The 22,211-nt window shown below is 39.4% G+C and overlaps 1 protein-coding gene across 1 annotated transcript in view; it reads left to right on the forward strand.

The window, feature by feature from the left end:
* Window positions 1–22,211, forward strand: part of LOC124278076 (PR domain zinc finger protein 14-like) — a 37,798-nt gene that overhangs the window by 9,846 nt on the left and 5,741 nt on the right. The window contains exons 2-6 of the mRNA XM_046713827.1: window positions 15,121–15,380; window positions 15,980–16,093; window positions 17,168–17,328; window positions 17,915–18,013; window positions 18,902–19,178. Of these exons, the coding sequence (XP_046569783.1) occupies window positions 15,121–15,380; window positions 15,980–16,093; window positions 17,168–17,328; window positions 17,915–18,013; window positions 18,902–19,178 (911 nt within the window). The remainder of the gene's footprint in view (window positions 1–15,120; window positions 15,381–15,979; window positions 16,094–17,167; window positions 17,329–17,914; window positions 18,014–18,901; window positions 19,179–22,211) is intronic.

Below are 22,211 nucleotides of genomic sequence, written 5' to 3' on the forward strand. Positions count from 1 at the left end.
AACAAAGCACATAATTTTATATCTCAGCAATCGGCTGTCAGTGATCGTCGTGATGGGTAATATGTGGCGGTGTGGGGGTGAGCTCCTTCATGCTTGCTGGCTATATGCACGGACTTGGCAATGAAATGTTTGATTTAAATCAAAACAGTTTTCATGAATTAATAACCATATGCATGCATATTTGAAGAGGTATTGGTAAAACAATATCCCTCTGTATAGAACGTCTTCAATTTTTTAAGTAGCACGAATGTTTGTTCCTAATTAATAGGATATCAATGGGCAGCCGTGAGAAACATGGCGCCTGTTGCAGGAATCGTGGCAGCACCTTCAGTTGCTGGCGATCCAGGTACTGTGTAGCGTGGACAAGGTAACGGCGCGCGTACACTGGAACCAGACGGCAAACACACAACTTCCAAACTCATATTGACCAGTTGGTCCGTGGGTTATACTCCCAAAAATTCGAACTTAATTTAAAATTTGGGTGATTGGTCATTGCGCAATGTTATATTTTTTGTTAAATTAAGTTTTAAAATTTATCGATTATATTTTGGATTTTGTGTTTTTAAGGAGACAGGTAATTACTTTAAGGAAATAATATTTAAATTTCGAATATTTCTTTATCAAAGTGCACACAAATTGTTCCCCCATCTTCCAGTTAAGTTAGATGCTGAGGTGGATGACAGTTTTCTTTACACGCAGGTGGAAAACGAATAAACAACATATTTGTTTATCACCCTGTTTACCTGTAATCTTCCTTAAAGAGTTCCTGACATTATGTTTGGGGACTGTAGGGCGAGGAACATGTTTAGATTCTCACGGCGGGGCTGTATCATTGGTTTTGCTTGCTTAAAGATATACAATTTGCAACAAACCAATATTGCATATTTTGCAAAGCCTCGTGTGTCTTGGAATAAACGCCTACCTCCATCTAATCTGAAGAGCCATCTAGCTGCTGTGAAATTGTGCCGTCTCGGATCTGTATTTATTGAAAGTTTAATTAGAAGGAGTGTTTCCGTTGGACAACGATCGAACATGGCATGGGACCTTATGGACATTTCTCCGTCGGCTACAGGTGAAGGTTCCGGGCATCGACTCTGCAATAAGACACGACAATTTGAAATATGTACTGCAACTTTAAAGTTACATGAAAATATTCAGATTTATCTCATATGTTTTTATACATGAAAAATGATTTATCATCCAAAACTGTGTTCGACAGTAGATATCGCTTGTGTGAGATTAGACATCTAGATTTTGTACAATGCCCTGACAATGCTATGACGTCATGAACTTGTTGACGTCACAATGTTATGACATCGCTGCACTGCAAATCTAATGGCAGTACTGTGTTCAGAGATGTACATTTTTCATTGAAAACTAATGAAGAGTGATTTTTGATGATAAATAGAATCTCACCCTCGTGTCTTCTGATATCAAATATATCAACACTCGTTGATAAAAGTAAAAATATCCTCGGCAAGCCTCGGATATTTGTAACTTTATCAACTCGTGTTGATATAATTGATATCAGAAGACACTCGGGTGAGATTCTCTATATAACATTTAATATCCCAAGTGTTTTATACAATGAAACTGGCCACGGTGCTTTGCAAACCAGTGTGACGTCATCGGCTAACATGAGATCACAATCAAATGATGTCACTTCTCAGTCTTCACCTTGATCTAGTTCGTTGACGTCATCGGCTAAAATGACATCACAATCAAATGTTGTCACTCTCAGTCTTCACCTGGATCTAGTTCGTTGTGCATGTGTACACTCATATCATTACTTCTTCTGTTTACAAACAGAACGAATAATGGGGGGAATTACGTTAAAACCACTGCCCTTACTTCGATCAAAATCAGATATTTTAAAGTCTGTTTACACTTTAAACAGATTGTTTCGGAAAGTCGGTCGTAAGACTTTGTCAGTCCTAAAATTAGAACTTAAACACCGAGAAGCACATTCGAAAGTTTCATATTTTTCAAATAAAGATATATATTTTATAGGTATCTATAAATTAATATAGAACGAATAACTGAAACTGAACAAGTTTGGCATAATTTTTAATGTTTTCTTACTGAATAATACGGAAGTAAGGAAGTGGCTCGGATATTCTCGGATATTCAGCGATCAAAGGCTCTCTATTTGCCAGAATTATCTTTCGCAACTCCCTTACTTTTCATGTAATATGTATTCCCACGTACTTTACGTTGATGTACACAAGATGACACCGTAATAACCTCCTGTCTGTCAGCTGCACGTGCCATGTTGAAGTATGCCGTGGCATGCATTGTCATTGACATAAGAACATCTTGTCAATAAGAGACATTGTAGTGCTATTGCAAGCAGTGGTGTAGGGACCTGAAACAGATGCCTGTGTCGTGCATTCAAGGGGTACTTGTTTCCAGCGTGTTGACTCAACAAGGTGGACTACTTCTTCAAACTCTCTTTTTCTGTAACATCTAGTTTGTTTATGCATCAGACTGACAGTAAATTGAGGACAATGTTTATGGATATACAACTTCTTTATTCTGTTTCGCCAAAGCTTCTAATGTCGTTGTCAGGCAAGTATTCGTGGCTCGACAACGACATTAGAATCTGTCACGTGGAAACGTCGCCTGTACAGAATAAAGAAGTTGTATATCCATAAAAATAGTCCTAATTCTTCATCTTATTAGTTTCTAGAATGCCAATCAAAAATGTCATGACGGTACATTGTTCTTATTAGCAATTGAAGAATTAGGAATTAAAGACTTGACAAAAATTCCTTCCCCGGCCGAAATAGTAAATTGACAGGTGCGTGTAGAACGGGCGGAAACTGGGTCTAGTTAAAAGTAAAGATATTTACGTCACTGGTTTGCCGGTTTTACACGGATCCGCCTGATCGGCTGTGTTGATGACGAGGCGTGTGTTTGTCCGTGATGTCTAGTTGTACATCCCCCCTTCAGTTTATGCTGTTAAAGGTTGATTCTGTAATCGAGGAGCTGTTGGAAGTTTTGCGAGGGGTGAGAGGCAGCAAACTAAATGTGCCTTTAATTCGATTACAGGTGTGAGAGGAGAGCCATTTGTATGGCATCATAGCTCTTAATGTATACCCTAGCCACGGGCTTTGCAATGTTGATGGCAATTACAACGCGGGCAGTGCGAATTATATTACAATTTATTATTCTAAATGGCGGAAATGTTGCGCTGCAGATACCGAAATTACTGTATACTCGATGGGGGCCCTATTACCTAGACACGTGCCCTGAACAAGGATATTTATGACGAGGGGCTTTTAAGATGAGGGAACATTCATTCATCAACAGGTGCAGTATGGAGTGTGTTGGATATAATGAATAAACGATGAGACACGAACCAAATAATAGTTATACTTGAGCAGAACGGATCGACAAAAAGTAATTCGGAATCTTTCAGATTAACCATTTTTATGAATGGTTCATGTTGTTGTTTTGGTATATTATTTTATTCTTAACGAAAATAATTAATTACATTATAATTCACCACCTACCCATTGATATACAAGTATTTACATGTAATTGTTCTACACTGCACGATTCTCGGTGCTAAATAAATGTAATTGACCATAACAATTATTCCTTTATTTAATTTATGATGACAAAAAAGTGTTGCATTTAAGTGTGATCAACACTTACGTGTCTGCTATAGTCTGTTTGCAGTGAAAACGTACCGATGAATGTCAATTTAAACAAAAAAGTAAATCGAATAAGATGAAATTAAGATTGCGAATCCTCATAATTTTACCTTGCCAATTGAACATTTAAATCTCCGAATTTTATTCTACTAAGGATAGAAGTTGTTCAACAAACGATCATAGATTTAAATCGCTATTATTGGTTTGTATTACAAGGGTGTATGCACATTAAATGAAACACCGGTACATGTAGAGTTGGTCTAAGTTAACGCTCATCACGAACCGCACGTGCACTAGTTTCACTGTTCCATCTACTGCGCTCACCCCCTTGTAATACGAACCAATAATAGCGATTTGAATGTATTATCGTTTGTTAAACAACTTTTGTCCTACAATGAATAAAATTCTGAGATTTAAATGTTCAGTTGGCAAGGCAAAATTATGAGGATTCGCAATCTTAATTTCACTTTATTTGATTTTCTTTTTTGTTTAAAGTGAAATTCATCGGTACGTTTTCACTGCAAACAGACTATAGTATAGCGTTACGAGTACTACGTCTGTATGACTTAGTCCTACATGGCGTTCCACTATTTCTCACAATCCAGCTGTCCGGCTTTTTTTTACAATTTTATTACCCGGATCAAATAGCCAGATCATGACCAGTTCTGATCAGATACGGCTTATCTAATATTGCGTTATAATTTACAGCAAATTTTCTAATATCCTCGACATTACCAGATCGCAATCTTTGCTATCGGACCAGTCATGCATGTCAAAAACTAAAACACGACTTTACCAGAATTATCGGGGAATCTTAGCGAACATTCCAGGGTCTAGCATTGTAACATAAGACCTGTGCAGGATGGGGCCGACACACGCAGGTTGACAAACCCAAACACCTAAATCGTACAGTAATGTGGCTAAACTTTCGAAAGCGGGTGATAGATAAATGTACTTCCTTATCTTCAAGTTTGGTGATAAGGACGGATAAGGAGATTTCGATAAAGCAAATCTGATGAGAGTGCTTTTTTTGGAAATACATTAGAAAATATTTATAATGAATTCATCGAATGTAGATATGATTTGATGAAATTCTTATGATTATTTCTGAAATGGCTATATTCCATTAATACAGATTTAATGTTGTGCTCTGCATTGTTCCAACAAGAAATTGTATTTTAGACAGTTGTCCTGATACGATAATTATGTATCTAAAGATAAGAGTAATTGAATTACCATCGGTTAGAAATTAATTTAGTTTACTACTTTCAGTTTCATAAAATTATAAAGGTTTTGGTATTGTGTTTAATTTCTTCTTTCCAAAGAAGAAATTCATCGCTTTTAGTTATGTCATGTTTGTGGAATATAACCACGACAAATGAAACCTGTAATGTTTGTCGTAAATGTTTAAAGACTAGGGCGCAAATTATGAATGTTTTGTGTCTAAAATCCGTTGATTATTGCTCTACACGTGTATAGATTCAAAACGTCCCCTGCCATCCTATAGACCCGTATCTATTTACTTTCTGAAGGAAATGGTAAATAAATTACACCTGCTACTGTAGGAAGCATAAAGGTGTTGACTTTGAGCGTCTAATATAGCTGGTGGACTCATATTTATTGAAAACAGTTTCTTCAAACTAAAATACCAGTGGCGGGTAGGTTTCACTTTAAATGTTAAATTGGAAAATGGGACAGTGTATAAAATATTGGGCTACTAATGACAAAGGTGTCCGGTGGCATGTGCGTGGGTCATATGCATAATTTTGCAGTGAGTATTATGGGGAAGAATGGGCTGCGCCGGGACATGAAATAATTATGAAGATCATTTGTGCCGTGCACGTTGTTGGGGTATGCGGAGGGTTGCGTGTAGCCGGGGAGTTAAACAGTTGAGGGGATGCGTGTTAACAGACAGCATTACTGGGTAAAAAGATCCGCCAAGGTTTGTGGACATTCGAGCTTTCGACTGGAGCCACTTAGTGGGAACGTGCTGTATGGTTGCCGGATGGAGCAAGCCCAGTCGGAAGTCCCTGCTTGCTGTGTCCATGTAGGAGAACAAATACACAACTTCTCGATCTCGTACTACCGTACTGTTCCCAAAAGAAGTCATGAAGACAAATATTTGTAATACAAAAAAATATGAAACGTTACAAAGATTGATTCAAACTAATTTTATTTAGAAATGCTGAAGTTTGATGATGACGACGATGATGATAATGATAATGATGATGATGATGGTGATCATATGCATGCATCATTTCTATCATATTTTATTTTGACAAACGAAAAATCTTAATAAATCTCTTATAAATTTTACTATGATCTTTAAAAAACCAGATGTTCTCGGAAATCGTGTTTATTTTGCCAATATAAAATATATTTATTTGTATAAACCCTAGTTCAGGCTAACCTTTGGTGAAGCCGAACTCCTCACCCAGAGCTAATAATTGTATTCTCTCACGGCATTAGACTCTCGGGTAGGTTTCATATTTACCAGATCCAGGTTCAACCCTCACTTAAGTTGGAACTCTTTGACATAGTGTTGTCAGCATGCACGTGTTGTGTCAGCGCACTTAAGTCAGGAAATGCATATTCATGCATAATTTACGACCTTAATGTAGAAATGCTTAGACACACCGACTTAATATTTTGGGGCTTTCAAGCCATTTCTCGAGCAAGCAGATTCTTCATAGAACAGACATACCACTTACTGTATGGCAATAAAAGCCATGGGTGGGTCTCGGTCGGTAGCATTGTGTATAGAATCGGTAGTGTTTGGAGTCAGGGGCTATAGATACTGCTGCACTCAGTGTCAGTTAAACATGGACGATGAAGCGTCTGGTCCCATGATAAACCTCACTTTGTTGACGTGGACAGATGATGACCACCTCGGTACAGTCACATGTTTGGATGTATAATTTATGTGTTTGTGTGGAAATACTTGCGTCTGTCCGTCTGTGGGCTCTTAAAGAGGTATTAGGTATCACGTAACGCCGTATCGCGCATCAGTGGATTGTAAGGTTGTAGTATTAGCCTTTAACATTGAATAATGTGTTAAACAGTATAAACTAACCAAACAATCTCTCTCTCATTCTCTCTCTCACACACGCACGCGCGCACACGCACAGCAACACACACATACGCACACGCACACGCACAGCACACATGTAAGACAAATTGATATACTAACCTGCCCCAGAAACTGGGATTGATACACTAAAATCTTCCAGTGAGTGCGATTTTCAACTATACATGGTGTCTATCCGTGTCTATCATAAGAAGAATGCCAGCCATATTCGTGCAATAAGAGTCACATTGAAATATACAAGAACCTGCCCGTGACAGTGGGACTGAAGTACGACCAACCGTGACATACTGACTACCCATGGAATCTAGCCCCGAGTGAAACACACATGGAACCCATCAAGCATAAGGGGGCGGTGGGGTAGCCTAGTGGTTAAAGCGTCGCTCGTCACGCCGAAAACCTGGCCTCGATTCCCACATTGGTACAATGTGTGAAACCCATTTCTGGTGTCACCCGAAGGGATATTGATGGAATATTGATAAAAGCGGCGTAAAACTAAACTCACTCACTTCACTCATCGGGCAGCATGTGACTTAGGTAGTACTGTCGTCACGACGTAGATACACATTACATGTACGCCGTGCTGCACGGATCTTGTGATGACAAATAATATGTGGAAAAAATAAATAAAAACATTTTCTTTTTGCTTATCACAAATTTATCTGACTATTTTGTCATGTGTGCAGTGTTAGTCAAGCGTGTTTGTAATTTCTTGTGTTACGAAATAATCCATGATTTGAACATTGTTTGGCGAGTAACGCCAAGTTGGTTTTCATGGGAATATAGGAACAGAGTTTTCCAAAACAAAATCACTTTTTTAAACTTAATCCGTTAACAATTTTGGCAAAGTGCAACCTCAGTGAAACACATGCAGTGGCCGTGTATGTCAAGACGGGTCGCTCCGCTTAAGGGGTTGTAACTTGTAGCCATGTAAGGAACCGAGACTGATCTATGGCGCTATGAACGGGACCTGTAACCACTGGACCACTCAACCTTCCCTTTCAAGGGAAAGGGCGGCGGGGTAGCCTAGTGGTTAAAACGTTTGCTCGTCACGCCGAACACCCGGGTTCGATTCCCCTCATGGTTACAATGTGTGAAGCTTATTTCTGGTGTCCCCCGCCGTGATATTGATGGAACATTGCTAAAAGCGGCGGAAACCGATACTCACTCACTCACTCACTTACAAGGGTGAAGATCCGGATTACAGCTGGTCTTCCACATCAACTACAACTTGTTGTAAGAGGCGACTAACAGTATCGGCCCATCAGGGAGGATGTTTCGGTTGAGGCATCGTAACTTATAGTTGTGTAATTCGATGTTCTTGATGCCAGTCACTGGATTTTCTGATCCAGACTTTGGGATTAAAGAACGAGAAGATGTCATGGGAACAGAGACACAACGAGTTCGAAGAACGAGTTGTTTCTCTACTTCCATGACGTCTTCGAGTCCAATACAAAACATCCAAATGGACTAGTATGACGTTCTATATTTATTATATACACTCTTATCTTGCATTAATCTGTTACTTAATAAAACAAATCATAGCGTAGCAATGTAGAACTACGGAATCTGGATGCAATACGGAATTTGACCACGTCATCCGTATTGCACCCCTTTACTCCTATCCTAAGTTTACATGGGTATATCATAAAGTTGGAAGATTGCTAAGCGAGACAATAAATACAAGCTCTCCAAGTGACACCCACTAGGCCAAATAGAAGCATGCATGCATGTTTTTTATTTGTTTTTTATTTGTTTTTTTATTCAAAGACCATAAGCCCATAGGACGTACATTAACCGCACATACACATTTTGTTATACCTCAATATATAAACGATAAATACATTTCACAAGGTATTACTATAGTAATACACAATGCATGATAATAACATTATTGGTGTACCGATGGGTAAAGTTTAAGTGCTAGAAATACATACTTACTTAAATTTAGCAGTGTTTGAGGACATGTGGAATTGATAAGGTTTACAAATGCTGCAACAGAAGGATGTTCATGGTATGCAGGGTGAATCTATATGATTTTCGTAGATTTGAAAACGCTTTGCATACAAGTAAGAAATGGAATTCATTCTCTACTACATCGTTTCCGTAGCGGCGGAAGTGTGTACATAATCTGCTTTCTACATCTATTCCGAGTCTTCGTCCAAGCCCAATCCTTAAGTCGTGCATCCGCATGTAAATCTTGATAAAGCTTGACGGTATATTCTTAAGTTGATAAGAGTTAGATACTGTTCGACATTAAAAACTGACTTATAGGTAGAATATGAAGATAGTTTAGAGTTGTTATTAATGTCTGCTGGCCATTGTTGAATATCTATGTTGATGATACGTTGCTGTATTTCTGATAGAAAGAGTGTTCTATTGCCGAAGTCCTGCATGATCCATGTGTATCAAAATCCATATTGAAATAAAATCTGTTTAACTTTTGCATGCATGCATGTATACATCAGAAAAACAAGCCAGACATATAGATGTAAGCTGGATATATAGATAAACAGATAAATACATTTGTACAAAGTCAAAGATGTACCGATACATTAGTACAACCAAGATGGAACCGATAAATAGTTCCACAGGAGATCACAAGATAGACTTTAATTAATTAATATAGACACAGTTCTTTTATTTCTTACAATAGGAATAATTGAATTTAAATCCGCGTGATCGTTTAGATAAAGGTCCAAACTGTTTTCCCAAAGTACTATGATTACCGTCACCTGATCCCGCTTGCCCTGGATCCGGGTAGATGCATGCTAGATAATCAGAAATATCAACCCACTGTTAAGAATTTCACATCTTTAAAAGATTAATAAAACGATTGCAGAGGCATTCCGTTGAACGATAGAAGCAGCCAAAATAACACGCCTGCTCTCTCGCTTTTGTATGTGGTAGATAATCAGTGGAGTTGATCTTTATCTCCCCGAGACAATCCCCGTGACTATAGTGGAGCATTATTTAACTGTCGTGTTCATAATGTTAGATGTAAGATACGTAAAGACGTATCGCTCCTTACTGATTATCGGCCTATGGTAATTGTATTGGAGGAAAGCCGAATGGCTCATTACCAACAGGAATATTATCAAGCTTGCTTGAAATTCAAACCTATACACACGGCACATTATAAAAGCGAACGCCGAGGAAAATGTTTTTTTGCGTCGCGATGTTGAATATATACATTACTAATGCATGAAAATGATTCAAGCAAATAACTACAAGTCTGTATGATTTCTTTTCTAATTTGATCATTGTTTCTGAACTAGATTGTAGGAACGAAAAATGTCCTTTTTCGCTGCAGCATGAAGTGTGTTTTGATCATGCTTCAAGTTGGTCAGAATGCTTCCGCCTTGTGTAACGTCTGCAACACGTGTGATGTTGGCGATGACTTTTATAACATTTTTCTCTGCTCTTTCTTCAAACATACAATGTAATCGGAAAACATATATTCCTAACCGTCATGTTAAAAAACCCAACGTGTTACAATTTAACGAATTGTTTATCTGTAAACGAATTAGTGTTTTAAAAAAATATGTGTATTTTGTAATACCATCAAGAAAAGTGTTCAATGTTCCTGCCATGTACACGTAAATGTATATCTGTATCTCTTATGCCGAGTATCCCCTCCTGAGCGTGACACAGATTCTGTTCTGTTCTGCTCTGTTCTGTCATACGCTGGCCCATCATCATTATGTTTCTGTAAATAATATACCTATAGTGTATAGTTGTCTTGGATACACATACACCCACCGGGCAGACCTCTGTACACACAACGTTCCCTGAGTCAGTTTCACTTGACTAACGAGGAAACTTTAGAAATAGTATTCGACTAACGCTTAGTCTCTGACTATATATAATTTTGATTGTAACAAACAAACCCATTTAAAATAATGTCTTTCAGTAGCATTTAGAAGTTGTACATTGATGTCCAAGATATTTTTATGGATTAAACTTCTTCACAATTTCCCTCACGACGTTTCGAGACCATTCCAGGTCCCTTCATCAGGTGAAACGCCGTGAGGGAAATTATAAAGAAGTTTAATCCATAAAAATATCTTGGACACCATTTAAAATAGTCTAGCAAATTTCTAAAATATTTTAGGACATTTCTAAAATAGTCTAGGAAATTTTTAAAATAGTGAAGCATTATTTTCAAGCGTTTTGTTGGAAAGCAATATATTCCCAATGTATACACATGTTATCCCACGAGTTGACTGTATAGGTATTTATCTGTGCTTGCAGTACAAGTTGCCAGCGGAATGTATATGATGTCAAAACACATGTATAAATATGTCCATTATCTGAAAACAAATTATATCTTTCCGGTTTAACTAACTTTATAAAGAAAATACACACTAAGCCCCAGAATACTGACCCGGGAATATGGGACTGCTTATTCTTCAAACAATATTGCACCGGTTCTTCCTAATTAAATACAGGATTCTTACATTGTAAGAAGAAATAAGAAGAAATGCTTTTCCGAGCTGATTCATACTTTTACATATATTCGACATATTATAACACAATATCTTAGCATCCCAGCTTTTACATATAGTTAGTTAGTTATAACACAATATCTTAGTATCCCAGCTTTTACATATAGTTAGTTAGTTATAAGACAGTATCTTAGTATCCCAGCTTTTACATATAGTTAGTTAGTTATAACACAATATCTTAGCATCCCAGCTTTTACATATAGTTAGTTAGTTATAAGACAGTATCTTAGCATCCCAGCTTTTACATATAGTTAGTTAGTTATAAGACAGTATCTTAGCATCCCAGCTTTTACATATAGTTAGTTATAACACAATATCTTAGCATCCCAGCTTTTACATATAGTTAGTTGGTTATAACACAATATCTTAGCATCCCAGCTTTTACATATAGTTAGTTGGTTATAACACAATATCTTAGCATCCCAGCTTTTACATATAGTTAGTTGGTTATAACACAATATCTTAGCATAGCTTTTACACAATATCTTAGCATCCCAGCTTTTACATATAGTTAGTTAGTTTACATCTTAGCTTTTACATATAGTTAGTTAGTTATAACACAATATCTTAGTACCCCAGCTTTTACATATAGTTAGTTAGTTATAAGACAGTATCTTAGTATACCAGCTTTTACATATATTCTCCATGTTATAACATTATTTTATTAAACCAGTTTTTACAATTATTCTCTATGTTATAACAGTATTTTGTAAACCAGCTTTTACAAATACACTCCATGTTATAACAGTATTTTATTAAACCAGCTTTCACAAATATTCTCCATGTTATAACAATATTTTATTAAACAAGCTTTTAAATATATTCTCCATGTTATAACACATTATCTCATTAAACCAGCTTTTACAAACACGGTTCTGTTCATGGCAACAGCCTAGTAACAGTTTTACGCTAGTCTTTTATGGTAACGGTATCAGGTTGTGTGAAATAGTTGTTTTACACTTTGTCTGTTTGTCATCCGTTAACTTCGAAGATATACCAGGCAACATCCCCATTCTTCATCCTGCTCAGTATCACTTGTTTTACGCAGTTGTCAAAATCTACACCCAAACGTCAGCTCAGTTGTAGTAAATACACTTTCTTCATACAAATGGTCCTGTCCTTGTATCTCTCACTTGATGTGGTGCCACCTTGAACTGACTAGCCGTGATGGAGCTGGGATATTGGTAAACGCAGCATAAACCAGCCTAACTCACTACCCCGGTACTCACTCACTTACTCACTCATACACTCACTTATCTCACCTCGACCCACTCACTCACTCATTCACTTTCTCTCACCTCGACCCACTCACTCACCCATTCACTCACTCATTTACTCACTCATTCAATCACTTCCTCTCACCTCGACCGTCTCACTCATTCACTCACTCAATCACTTCCTCTCACCTCGACCGTCTCACTCATTCACTCACTCAATCACTTCCTCTCAAGTCGACCCACTCAATCACTTAATCTCACTTCGACCAACTCACTAACGCTCACCAACCCGTCCACTCCCTCACTCACTCACTCACTTCTAAATGCCAGTGGAACAGTCACAGTTACTGGAGAGGAGAGTCCGCGGTTGCAGCTCCAGTTCCCGGGTCTAGTGGTGCCTGTAGTTCCCGGGTCTAGTGGTGCCTGTAGTTCCCGGGTCTAGTGGTGCCTGTAGCCAGATCTGTGAGAACCCTCCGCTCATACAATTCACAGAATCCCTAATTACACCATCCTACAACTAGGGAAGTTCAACATTCCAATCGTCAGTAAAGCGTTTGTATGATGGTATGATACAATAACTTCTACGATTCATGGGTAGTGTGGTCTGATGGTGAGATATGTGGACCCAGAGGCAGTGATATCTACTGACGATATCACCTGATATTAGATATCTGCCGGCGTGCCAGGCAGTTGTGGAAGCGAGGATAGGAAACCGGATCGAATATCAAACTGGCAACATGGATGGCGCCTAGCTGCTTGAACTCCATCAAACTTTCACAAGATGGCCAACTCTAGGATCTACCGTTACCTGTAGCTTTCTATTTTGTAGGGAAATGGCGTGACCGACGGGAATTAATCCATCGCCCTTCGGTTTTACTTGCAGTTGGGTTCCCCGTGGGAATATTAATCTGAATTTCAAATCGTTTTGTGCATTCCACTGGCTTCGTGGGGCTCTGTTACACCGACATCGCATACTTCTACTGAAGCATTGCAACATCTCCTATCAGATTTATCACTGACGATCTACTGAAGTTTAGAATACCAACTCGTCACATTTGTCTGAAATAGTGACATGCGAATATATATTTTTCAGATTGCTAACATACCACACGAATTAATAAGATCGTCAACAATAGCATCTGGGTAATATAATGTATATACTCACAGGCAAAAGAAACTGATCAAGTTTTTAATCATCACTTTGAGATTATGTAACGCATATATCTGGAAAACCTTCTTGTACGATGTTTATAGGACTTGAAGATTGACACGGTAGCTTGTAAAGGGCAGGACATGATTCTCCTGTTCACGAATACCTGATCATATGGTTTTCAGTGATGCATTCATTTGATTGTCACAGTTATTCTCACCTTTCGTCAGATGGAACATGGTTCTCAGGATAGTCAAGAGTGGATATATATGTTTTTGCATTTGATATTTTAAAAAGATTAAAATTGAAAGAATTTACGTGTTTAACATTATTCCCAGAGGTTTTTGTGCTTTTACACAAGTAAATGATATTGTCATTTCCCATAAACAGTGTACCCCAGTGTGGATCGGGAACACATGTATATATTGATTGTTTGACTTAATCATGCGGGAAAATTCAAGCTGTCCTTTCCTGTCTTGACCATTGACCGTTAAAAGAGTGATTGAAGTGCTATCCGGAGATGGGGTTGTTAATGATGAGATTTTTACATTTAAGAGGGGGTGCGGGGGTGAGGGGTGTCAGCAATTTTTTACACATGTACTAGGGTGTCATCAATTTTTTACAAATAAGTATTTAAAAATTATGGGAAGAGGGTCATTGATTTTGTACATGATATGCAAGGGGGTCACTTACTTCGTTCGTAAATTTAAGGGGGGGGGGGGAGCCAATCACATTGTACATGCTTTTGCATAAAAATCATCATCACCCCCTCTTGCCATAAATTATCAACGATCTCTTAGGTTCGAGAGTCACAAATTCAGACCCGAATTCTTACGAGTTTTGATGCAAGACACAGAACGTGCGTTTTATTTGACTTTAGGATAGAGTCCATTACATTATCGTGTTGTACTCGGTAACTGGACCCCCGAAGATCCGGGTTGGAATCGAATTTCAGCAACCCATGTCGTAAAAAGCGACTAGCGGGATCGGGTGGTCAGACTCGCTGACTTGGTTGACACATGTCATCGTATCCCAATTGCGTAGATCGATGCTCATGCTGTTGATCACTGGATTGTCTCGTTCAGGCTCGATTATTTACAGACTGCTGCCATATAGCTAGAATATTGCTGAGTGCGGCGTTAAACAACAAACACACAACAATTCCTATATAACTGGGTGACATCTGGGTGACATCTGATAACGATACTATTGACATTAAATAATTGGTTAAAATGATAAATTTGAATTTGTTTGAAATGGATTGAATATTGCATATAACCGTTTCTTAACATTCCTACCTCATTGCAGAAAGTATCATATTTACATAACTTGTGTGTGGGTTGGGTTGTGGGGGAGGGGGTGACAACCATTATTGGCATGAGTATATTTGAATTTGTATAACGGAATTCTTCATGCTCTCATGTACAGTCCGTATAATCTGTACAATCTGTACAGTCTGTGAAACTGTGTTGTATCCATGGTTTCTTCCTTTGTATTACAGTTTGGTCCCACGAAGTGATGTCACAGGACCCGAGGCACTACCCCACTGCCTCCCCCCGATCAGACCCCCCGTGTTGTCCCCCAGGTTTCACCCCGACATCACCAACAGACTCCTGCTCTGTCCCCCTGTACCTCCTCACAACGTCTTCTACTTCACGCAGGAGGACCTTGACTTTGCACTCTACGGGTATACACCTTCCCATAATGCACCTGTGCCGTGTTCGCATGCTCTCAGCGGCATCAAATCTGGCGCCATGAACAGTAAGTATTGTTACCATAGCAACGTTACAGCAATTATACAAAAGACATTAATCCTTTGCCCTTTGTTATCGAACTCAGGTCAACGGCGTACAGAACGAGCGGTTCACCAACTGGGCTACCTTCTTGAAACTTTGACAAATCTTGAAATATTCAAAACCTAGCTTATCATTTTGTATGTGGCAAGGACGTCTAAAAGGTAGATGATGGTATGAGTTCTTGATCTGTTGACTGATGTTATATATCCAATACATAAAGGATTAATGCTTTCCTCATTGTTGTTGGGTATTGTCTTTACAATTAATCCATAGTCTGTAAATTCATTTGTGTTTGTAGCTGGTTTGTTGAGTTTCTATAGCGGCTGTGTATATAGGTTAAAGCACTCATGTGTTCACAGTTACCGATTTAGGTCTTTACATCGTGTAAGTTCAGGATACTTCATATGCCAATCGAAATGTGTTTTATAGGCGGATCAAGAGACGTGTGTGTCTGTGTGTGCAAAACCACCACACCACACCCCACACCCACCACCCTTGTCTGAAAGTTTATTTAATGACCATTGAAATAATTGAAATAACTGAATGATGAAATAATCTGTCCAGGTTTTAGTGGAATGGACAAGATGTTGACGGCATCAGGGGAGCTAACCGCGTCTGTCCCCTTCACCGGGTGGAGAGGTTATAGATCAGATCCACCCGTTCACGACCTTCCTCAAGGTAATAAATTCGGCATTTATTTCTTATCATTTTGTTTTCCAGTATACACCTTTATAACCCAGTTATATGTTTTCGCTGTAGTTATATATACACTAACGCTTAGTCTCTGAACATACATGTATATAATTTTGATAGTAACAAATATACCTATTTAAATTAAAAAGGAGCCCCAGGGAGACCAGCGATTCAGAGGAACCTGAGGAAATCTAGACTTGCTTCATTTAGGGCTTCAGCACTGCAGACAGGGCTTGGCAGTAGGGAGAGTGATGTGGTTCATGGACTGTGAGACAGTCAAAAGTTATATACTACAAGTATTTCCTCTATATATTCGGGTTTGTTGTACCCTTGCGTCTCTCAGTCGCTCCTCGCTGGTTCGAATCCAATCCTGATTATGATTCTCGTATTGTCAGCATCTAGGGAATCTGGGTTAATCTGAACCTTCTCTCGTCTTAGTGAGTGAGTGAGTGATTTGGGTTTGACGCCCCTGTGGGGGTTTTCCAGTTACACAGCTAGTTAGCTATATGTGTGAGGAAAGCCCAACGTGAAGCAGGCTTCGCATTTGGTGAAACCTACAAGCAGTGGTATGGTGGTGAAACCTACAAGCAGTGGTATGGTGGTGAAACCTACAAGCAGTGGTATGGTGGTGAAAAGCCTTGAAGCATAACGGGGATGAATCCAACGATCACAGGTTTCTGTTGTGCCAAAGGGAGGTAACTCTTCACAGCTACCACACCGAAGCCAGTTTCTCAACGCCGTCATAACACTGCGACTGTCGGAACCCCCTTATTTTAACAGATTGAGTGATTGAATTTTAGTTTTACACTGCTATTAGCAATATCCCAACACTATCACGGCGGGGGACACCAGAAATGGGCTTCACACATTGGACCCATGTGGGAATCGAGCGCGGATCTTTGGCGTGACGAACGAACGCTTTAACCACTAGGTTACCCCATCGCCCCTACTTTAACATAAACTGTCGTAGAGGGATGTTCACTTTGTGAAACAGACCCTGTTCAATGCCGGTTCTTCCATGTTTGTGTCTGACTTCAACAGAAGTCTTATTTCTTGCAGAGCTGTGCCTATCTCAAGCCAACATAGGAGGAGTTCCTCATTTTGGAGTCTTCTGCCGGAAGGACATAGTCAAGAAGGGGTCAAAATTTGGGCCATTCAAGGGCAAGATCGTCAACACCAGCGAGATTAAAACATTTGATGGAAACAGTTTTATGTGGGAGGCAAGTGTTTCTTATCTTGTTTCGCCGACAGGAATTGATAGAAGCTTGGGTCAGTGGGAATCGTAAATATCAAGCATACAATACGTTATAGAGTCTGTTGTATTTTTTTCACAAGGGCATGAATGGGAGGATTTGGTGAATACCACAATTCATGTTTTGCCCTAAAGCGGGAATAATCTGGGATCCGACCAAGTTTGATTCCAGAGCAGTAAGCTTCGTAATAACGAACTGGTTTTTGTTATATGGTTCTTGTCCGATTTTTGTGGTCCCAGCATTCTGCTGTAAACGTTTTCAGAACGAACTACCGTATAAAACGAACTAAAATAAATAGTCCCTCTGAGTTCGTTATAAGCATAGTTTACTAATAGGCGGATCCAGAGGGGATGGTTTGGTTTTTTTGCAGGGGTGCACACACACACACACACACACACACACACACACACACACACACACACACACACACACACACACACACACACACACACACACACACACACACACACACACACACACCTTGTCCTGAAAATATATTAAATGACGATGGAGACTCTCGTGAAAATGAAGTGTGCACCCCCACCTTCTCCAGAGTGTGCACACCAGCTTTCCCAAGAAGCTGTATTCGCTCCTGTTACTGTACTTCGAAGTGATAATAAACAGAAGGTTACAGAAGAAAGCACTCGCCCACGTTAGATTGATAGTAATATTACAACGAAATAAACATGTGGCCGTGTGTGATTCGGATACGTGCGTTAGGATCATACGTAACTGTTCCACACTTGTTACGTTAGGATCATACGTAACTGTTCCACACTTGTTACGTTTGGATAACATTGTGTGATAGGTTGGTCAAATTCAGTTTTCACGTGTACACTGTATTTTGCCGACAGTTACTTGGTTTAATTATTGTTTGGGGAATGACAAACAGCAACTTCACAAAATTTACACTCAATTTACAAACAACATTTCATGTTTGAACATGTTTCGTCATCTGGAAATATCCGAGAAATAAGTGTAAGTTCTAATTGGTTGCGCTCTAATGTATTAAAAAACATACTTAACAAAACTGGTTAAGGATCAAGAAAGTGAAGAGGATAGTTTTATGATTTTTTTCTTTAGTCGTCAATACAAGAAATTCCAGTAGAATATTGATGACCCAACATTTCGTTTGTCCAAGATAGGTTTCATGTCTCAGAATGCAGATAGTGTTAAAATATTGAAGGTGAATACCACTTTCTGAAGAAACAATAAACAACCGATATCACCCAATACTGATTGCTTAATAATTTAAATCAACGCCATTAAAAACTTAGTCGTTACTCCGGATACCATTTTGATGTATTTGGGGTGTAATTTTTAAAGCTCTCAAAGTTGATCTTGTTTTTCGTCACAAAATCGTATTCAGGGGCGTAGCTACCATTATAAAAAAGCCCGGGCTTACACATGATTGGTGCTAAAAAGATTGGGCAAGCCCTCAATACTATCTAAATATAAAGCTTTGCAACCTATCGGGCTTCCACGAAAACATTGTGTTGCTACGCGCCTGGTATTCTAACAAATATGTATATTTAAACAGATTTTTAAAGATGGCCGACTCAGCCATTTTATTGACGGAAGAGGCGCGGCCGGAAACTGGATGTCGTATGTGAACTGCGCACGTCACGGTGGCGAGCAGAACATGCACGTGTTCCAGGAGGGCGACGAGTTGTTCTACGAGGCCACGAGAGATATCTGCCCAGGGGCAGAGCTGCTGGTGTGGTACGGGGAGAAGTACGTGCAGGTGATGGGGATTCCTGTCACCATGAAGGAGGAGGTCGTCGAAGGGGAGCTGGAGAGGCCTAAAGAGACAGAAAGTAATTATCCAATTGATACATTATTTGTCACGGGTTTTAATTCACTAATAATCATTTGTAACAAATTAAACAGAATTCTTACCCTGTTAAGTTGAGTGTGGCGGTGGATAGCGATAGCGAAGCTTTGAAAGCGGATTCTCCAGGTGAGTTCAATATGTGAAGCGGAATATGCTAACGACGGCGAGAAACCACCCTCACTCACCATCCCCGATGGGAATATGGGTTAAAGGGTAATAAACAGACTCGGAGGTCATGCTCGATGACTTGCTAGTTTGCCGGAACCAGTACTATCAGTCACTGGTTTGTCTGGTCGGGACTCGGTCATCTACACGTTGTCGTGGCGGGAGACACAAACAACAAACAAACAATGCTTTATTGACGCGAACGTCAATGGATTTCCCTTTCTTTGTATCAGGGTATGACATTAGGCTCGTTCACTGCTATCTTATACCGAGGAATCTTTTTTATTGATATTCTTTGGCTGTTATTTTAATGAATGTAAACTGCCGGAAACTGCCGACTGGAATAAATGACCCGTAAACATCCGGGTTAGAATTGGTCTTCAGCAACCCATGCTTGTCTCCCGCGAAGATCCGGGTTAGAATTAGTCTTCAGCAACCCATGCTTGTCGTAGGAGGCGACAAATGGGTTCGGGTAGCCAGGCTCTGGTTGACACATGTCATCGTATCCCAATTTCGTAGATCGATGCTCATGTTGTTGATCACTGGATTGTCTGGTTCAAACTCGATTATTTACAGACCGCCGCCTTGTAGCTGGAATATTGCTGAGTGCGGCGTTAAACAACAAACACACTGAAATAAATATACTCTTTTGTCATCACTCCACATTCGATACTGGGTGATAAATCGAATATCGTATACAGTCTTGTACTAAAGAGAAGGTAAGAACATTTGCGCAAATAATGAAAATGAAGCAATTGTTATGTCGTGTCCTGCTGCTGGGAACAAAAGTAGCCAAGTGGTCACAGATCCAGGTTCAATTTCTTACATTTGCACGGCATGTGACGACCACCTTCTTTTCGCCCTGGATCAAACGAAATACACTCACTCACTCTGTAATAAGTACTCAGTTTGAAATGCTTTGATGTGCATGTTGTTATTTCATTCGTGTTGACTATACATAGATTCCGCACTTCCCTTCGAAACGTTGTTACTGTGCATGTAAGGAAAATCATCTTGTAGAACCGGGATTGTTTCAGTGGAACGGTTCAGCATGGTCCTTGCACTACTTCAATAATGAACATCCCGAATAAACGTATACTCAGAAAAACCGACACTTCCCAAAATAAAGTCCACATTCTTGTAATATGGACATCAATTTCGGTATTTTACTTAGATTTCGGTTTAAGAGCTTTATTTGTGTTATATTACCATGTTAATTGTAGCTCTCATGTGTTGAAGCGAGATCGAATACCGTCTGACTCGCATGTCTCTAATCCCACAATACAATTCAGCAATGGAAACAAGAAATGTTGCCGTTTTACGGCAAGTCGTAAAAAACCGGGTACGATCCAAAGCACCGCACTGGTCACACGGGAGTGTTCTGTTTATCGTCATTTGTTGAGGAGGGTTTAGGTAAAGCTCCCTCTAATAAGCCAGGCAAGAAGGCATCTGACGGACGTCATTTTTTGTTGTGCCATAAACTGGTTTAATCCTAACAGTCGAGTTCCGTGTCCGAATCTAATGAGAAGCCGTGTTGACTGAGACAACGAAATGGCCAATTTGAAGACGGGGCGAGGTCCTCAGGGAGCCGTCAAGGGGAGATAATCCACGTATATACAATTGTAATTCTTGCCCAATCTGATTGAGTGGTCATCATTAGAGAGGGTGGGAGAAAAGACGCAGACAAAGTGCAGAGTGATGCGGTTTTAATGTGAATAACATTTATTATAGTATTACAATACGTCAGAGTTATGTGTCGGGGATTTGTAAAGGATGAGATTTGCGAGGTCATGAAAACAACACTACTGTCTGGGATGTACTGACAATATCCACGATCATGACCAATCTTCAATGGCCAAGCGTCATTCTAATTAAAGTTGTGGACGTTTACGAACAACTTTCGAATCAATTATTGTTTACACTCGTTAGGAATATAATTATAAAGGCATAATTTTTTAGAACAAATTTATTTTACAAGTTAGACCCTATGTAATGAGATGTATCATATTCAGGGTCTGAATGTTGAGATTAGGTAATAACGATAACAACTTACCTGTGGAAAGTAACTCAAAGCGGCGCTAAACCCAAGTCACTCACTAACTCTGGTTGGTGGGTCTACGCCCTCCCGTTACGCGTCCGAAGGTGCACACGGGATTACCCAGCTCGTTATAATCAAGCACCTTCCGCGCTGCTGACTCAACGGATTTATCAACAAGACTCCATGAATCACATTTATGTTTGTTTGTCTTGGTCGCAAGATAGTTTGTGTCCATGTTCCATATATTTAATTGCTCGCAAACGGGAAGACAATCTTTTGGGGTGAATTGAAGAGTAAATGAAACGTGAACGCCAGAAAATAACCTGTCTGGATTAGTAAATTCGGGGAAACATATCCGTTATGAAATCAGTTGTTTTCGAAGAGGTTGAGCATGCCCTACGGTACCGCCACTCACTTGTGTTGCAGCTGGTGGTTGTGATACGAGGACGCCCAGATGTAGTCTTGGTTGTTGAATAAAGACGCCAAGATGTATTCTTGGTTGTTGAATAAAGACGCCCAGATGTATTCTTGGTTGTTGAATAAAGACGCCCAGATGTAGTCTTGGTTTGATGCAGATCTCTCCTTTCCTATTCATCATTGGTTGTTGAATAAAGACGCCCAGATGTAGTCTTGGTTGTTGAATAAAGACGCCCAGATGTATTCTTGGTTATTGAATAAAGACGCCCCGATGTATTCTTCGTTTAAAGATGGCTGTAACGACAGTGCATTTATTGAATTTAAAACACGACATGTTTACTAGTTTGTTACGTTCGTTGTATACAGAGGTGATATTCTGCTGGATGTAAGTAACGT

The sequence above is a fragment of the Haliotis rubra genome, unplaced genomic scaffold (assembly GCF_003918875.1).
Source record: "Haliotis rubra isolate DU_JTF1 unplaced genomic scaffold, ASM391887v1 Scf230, whole genome shotgun sequence".
Classification (NCBI taxonomy): Eukaryota; Metazoa; Mollusca; class Gastropoda; order Lepetellida; family Haliotidae; genus Haliotis; species Haliotis rubra.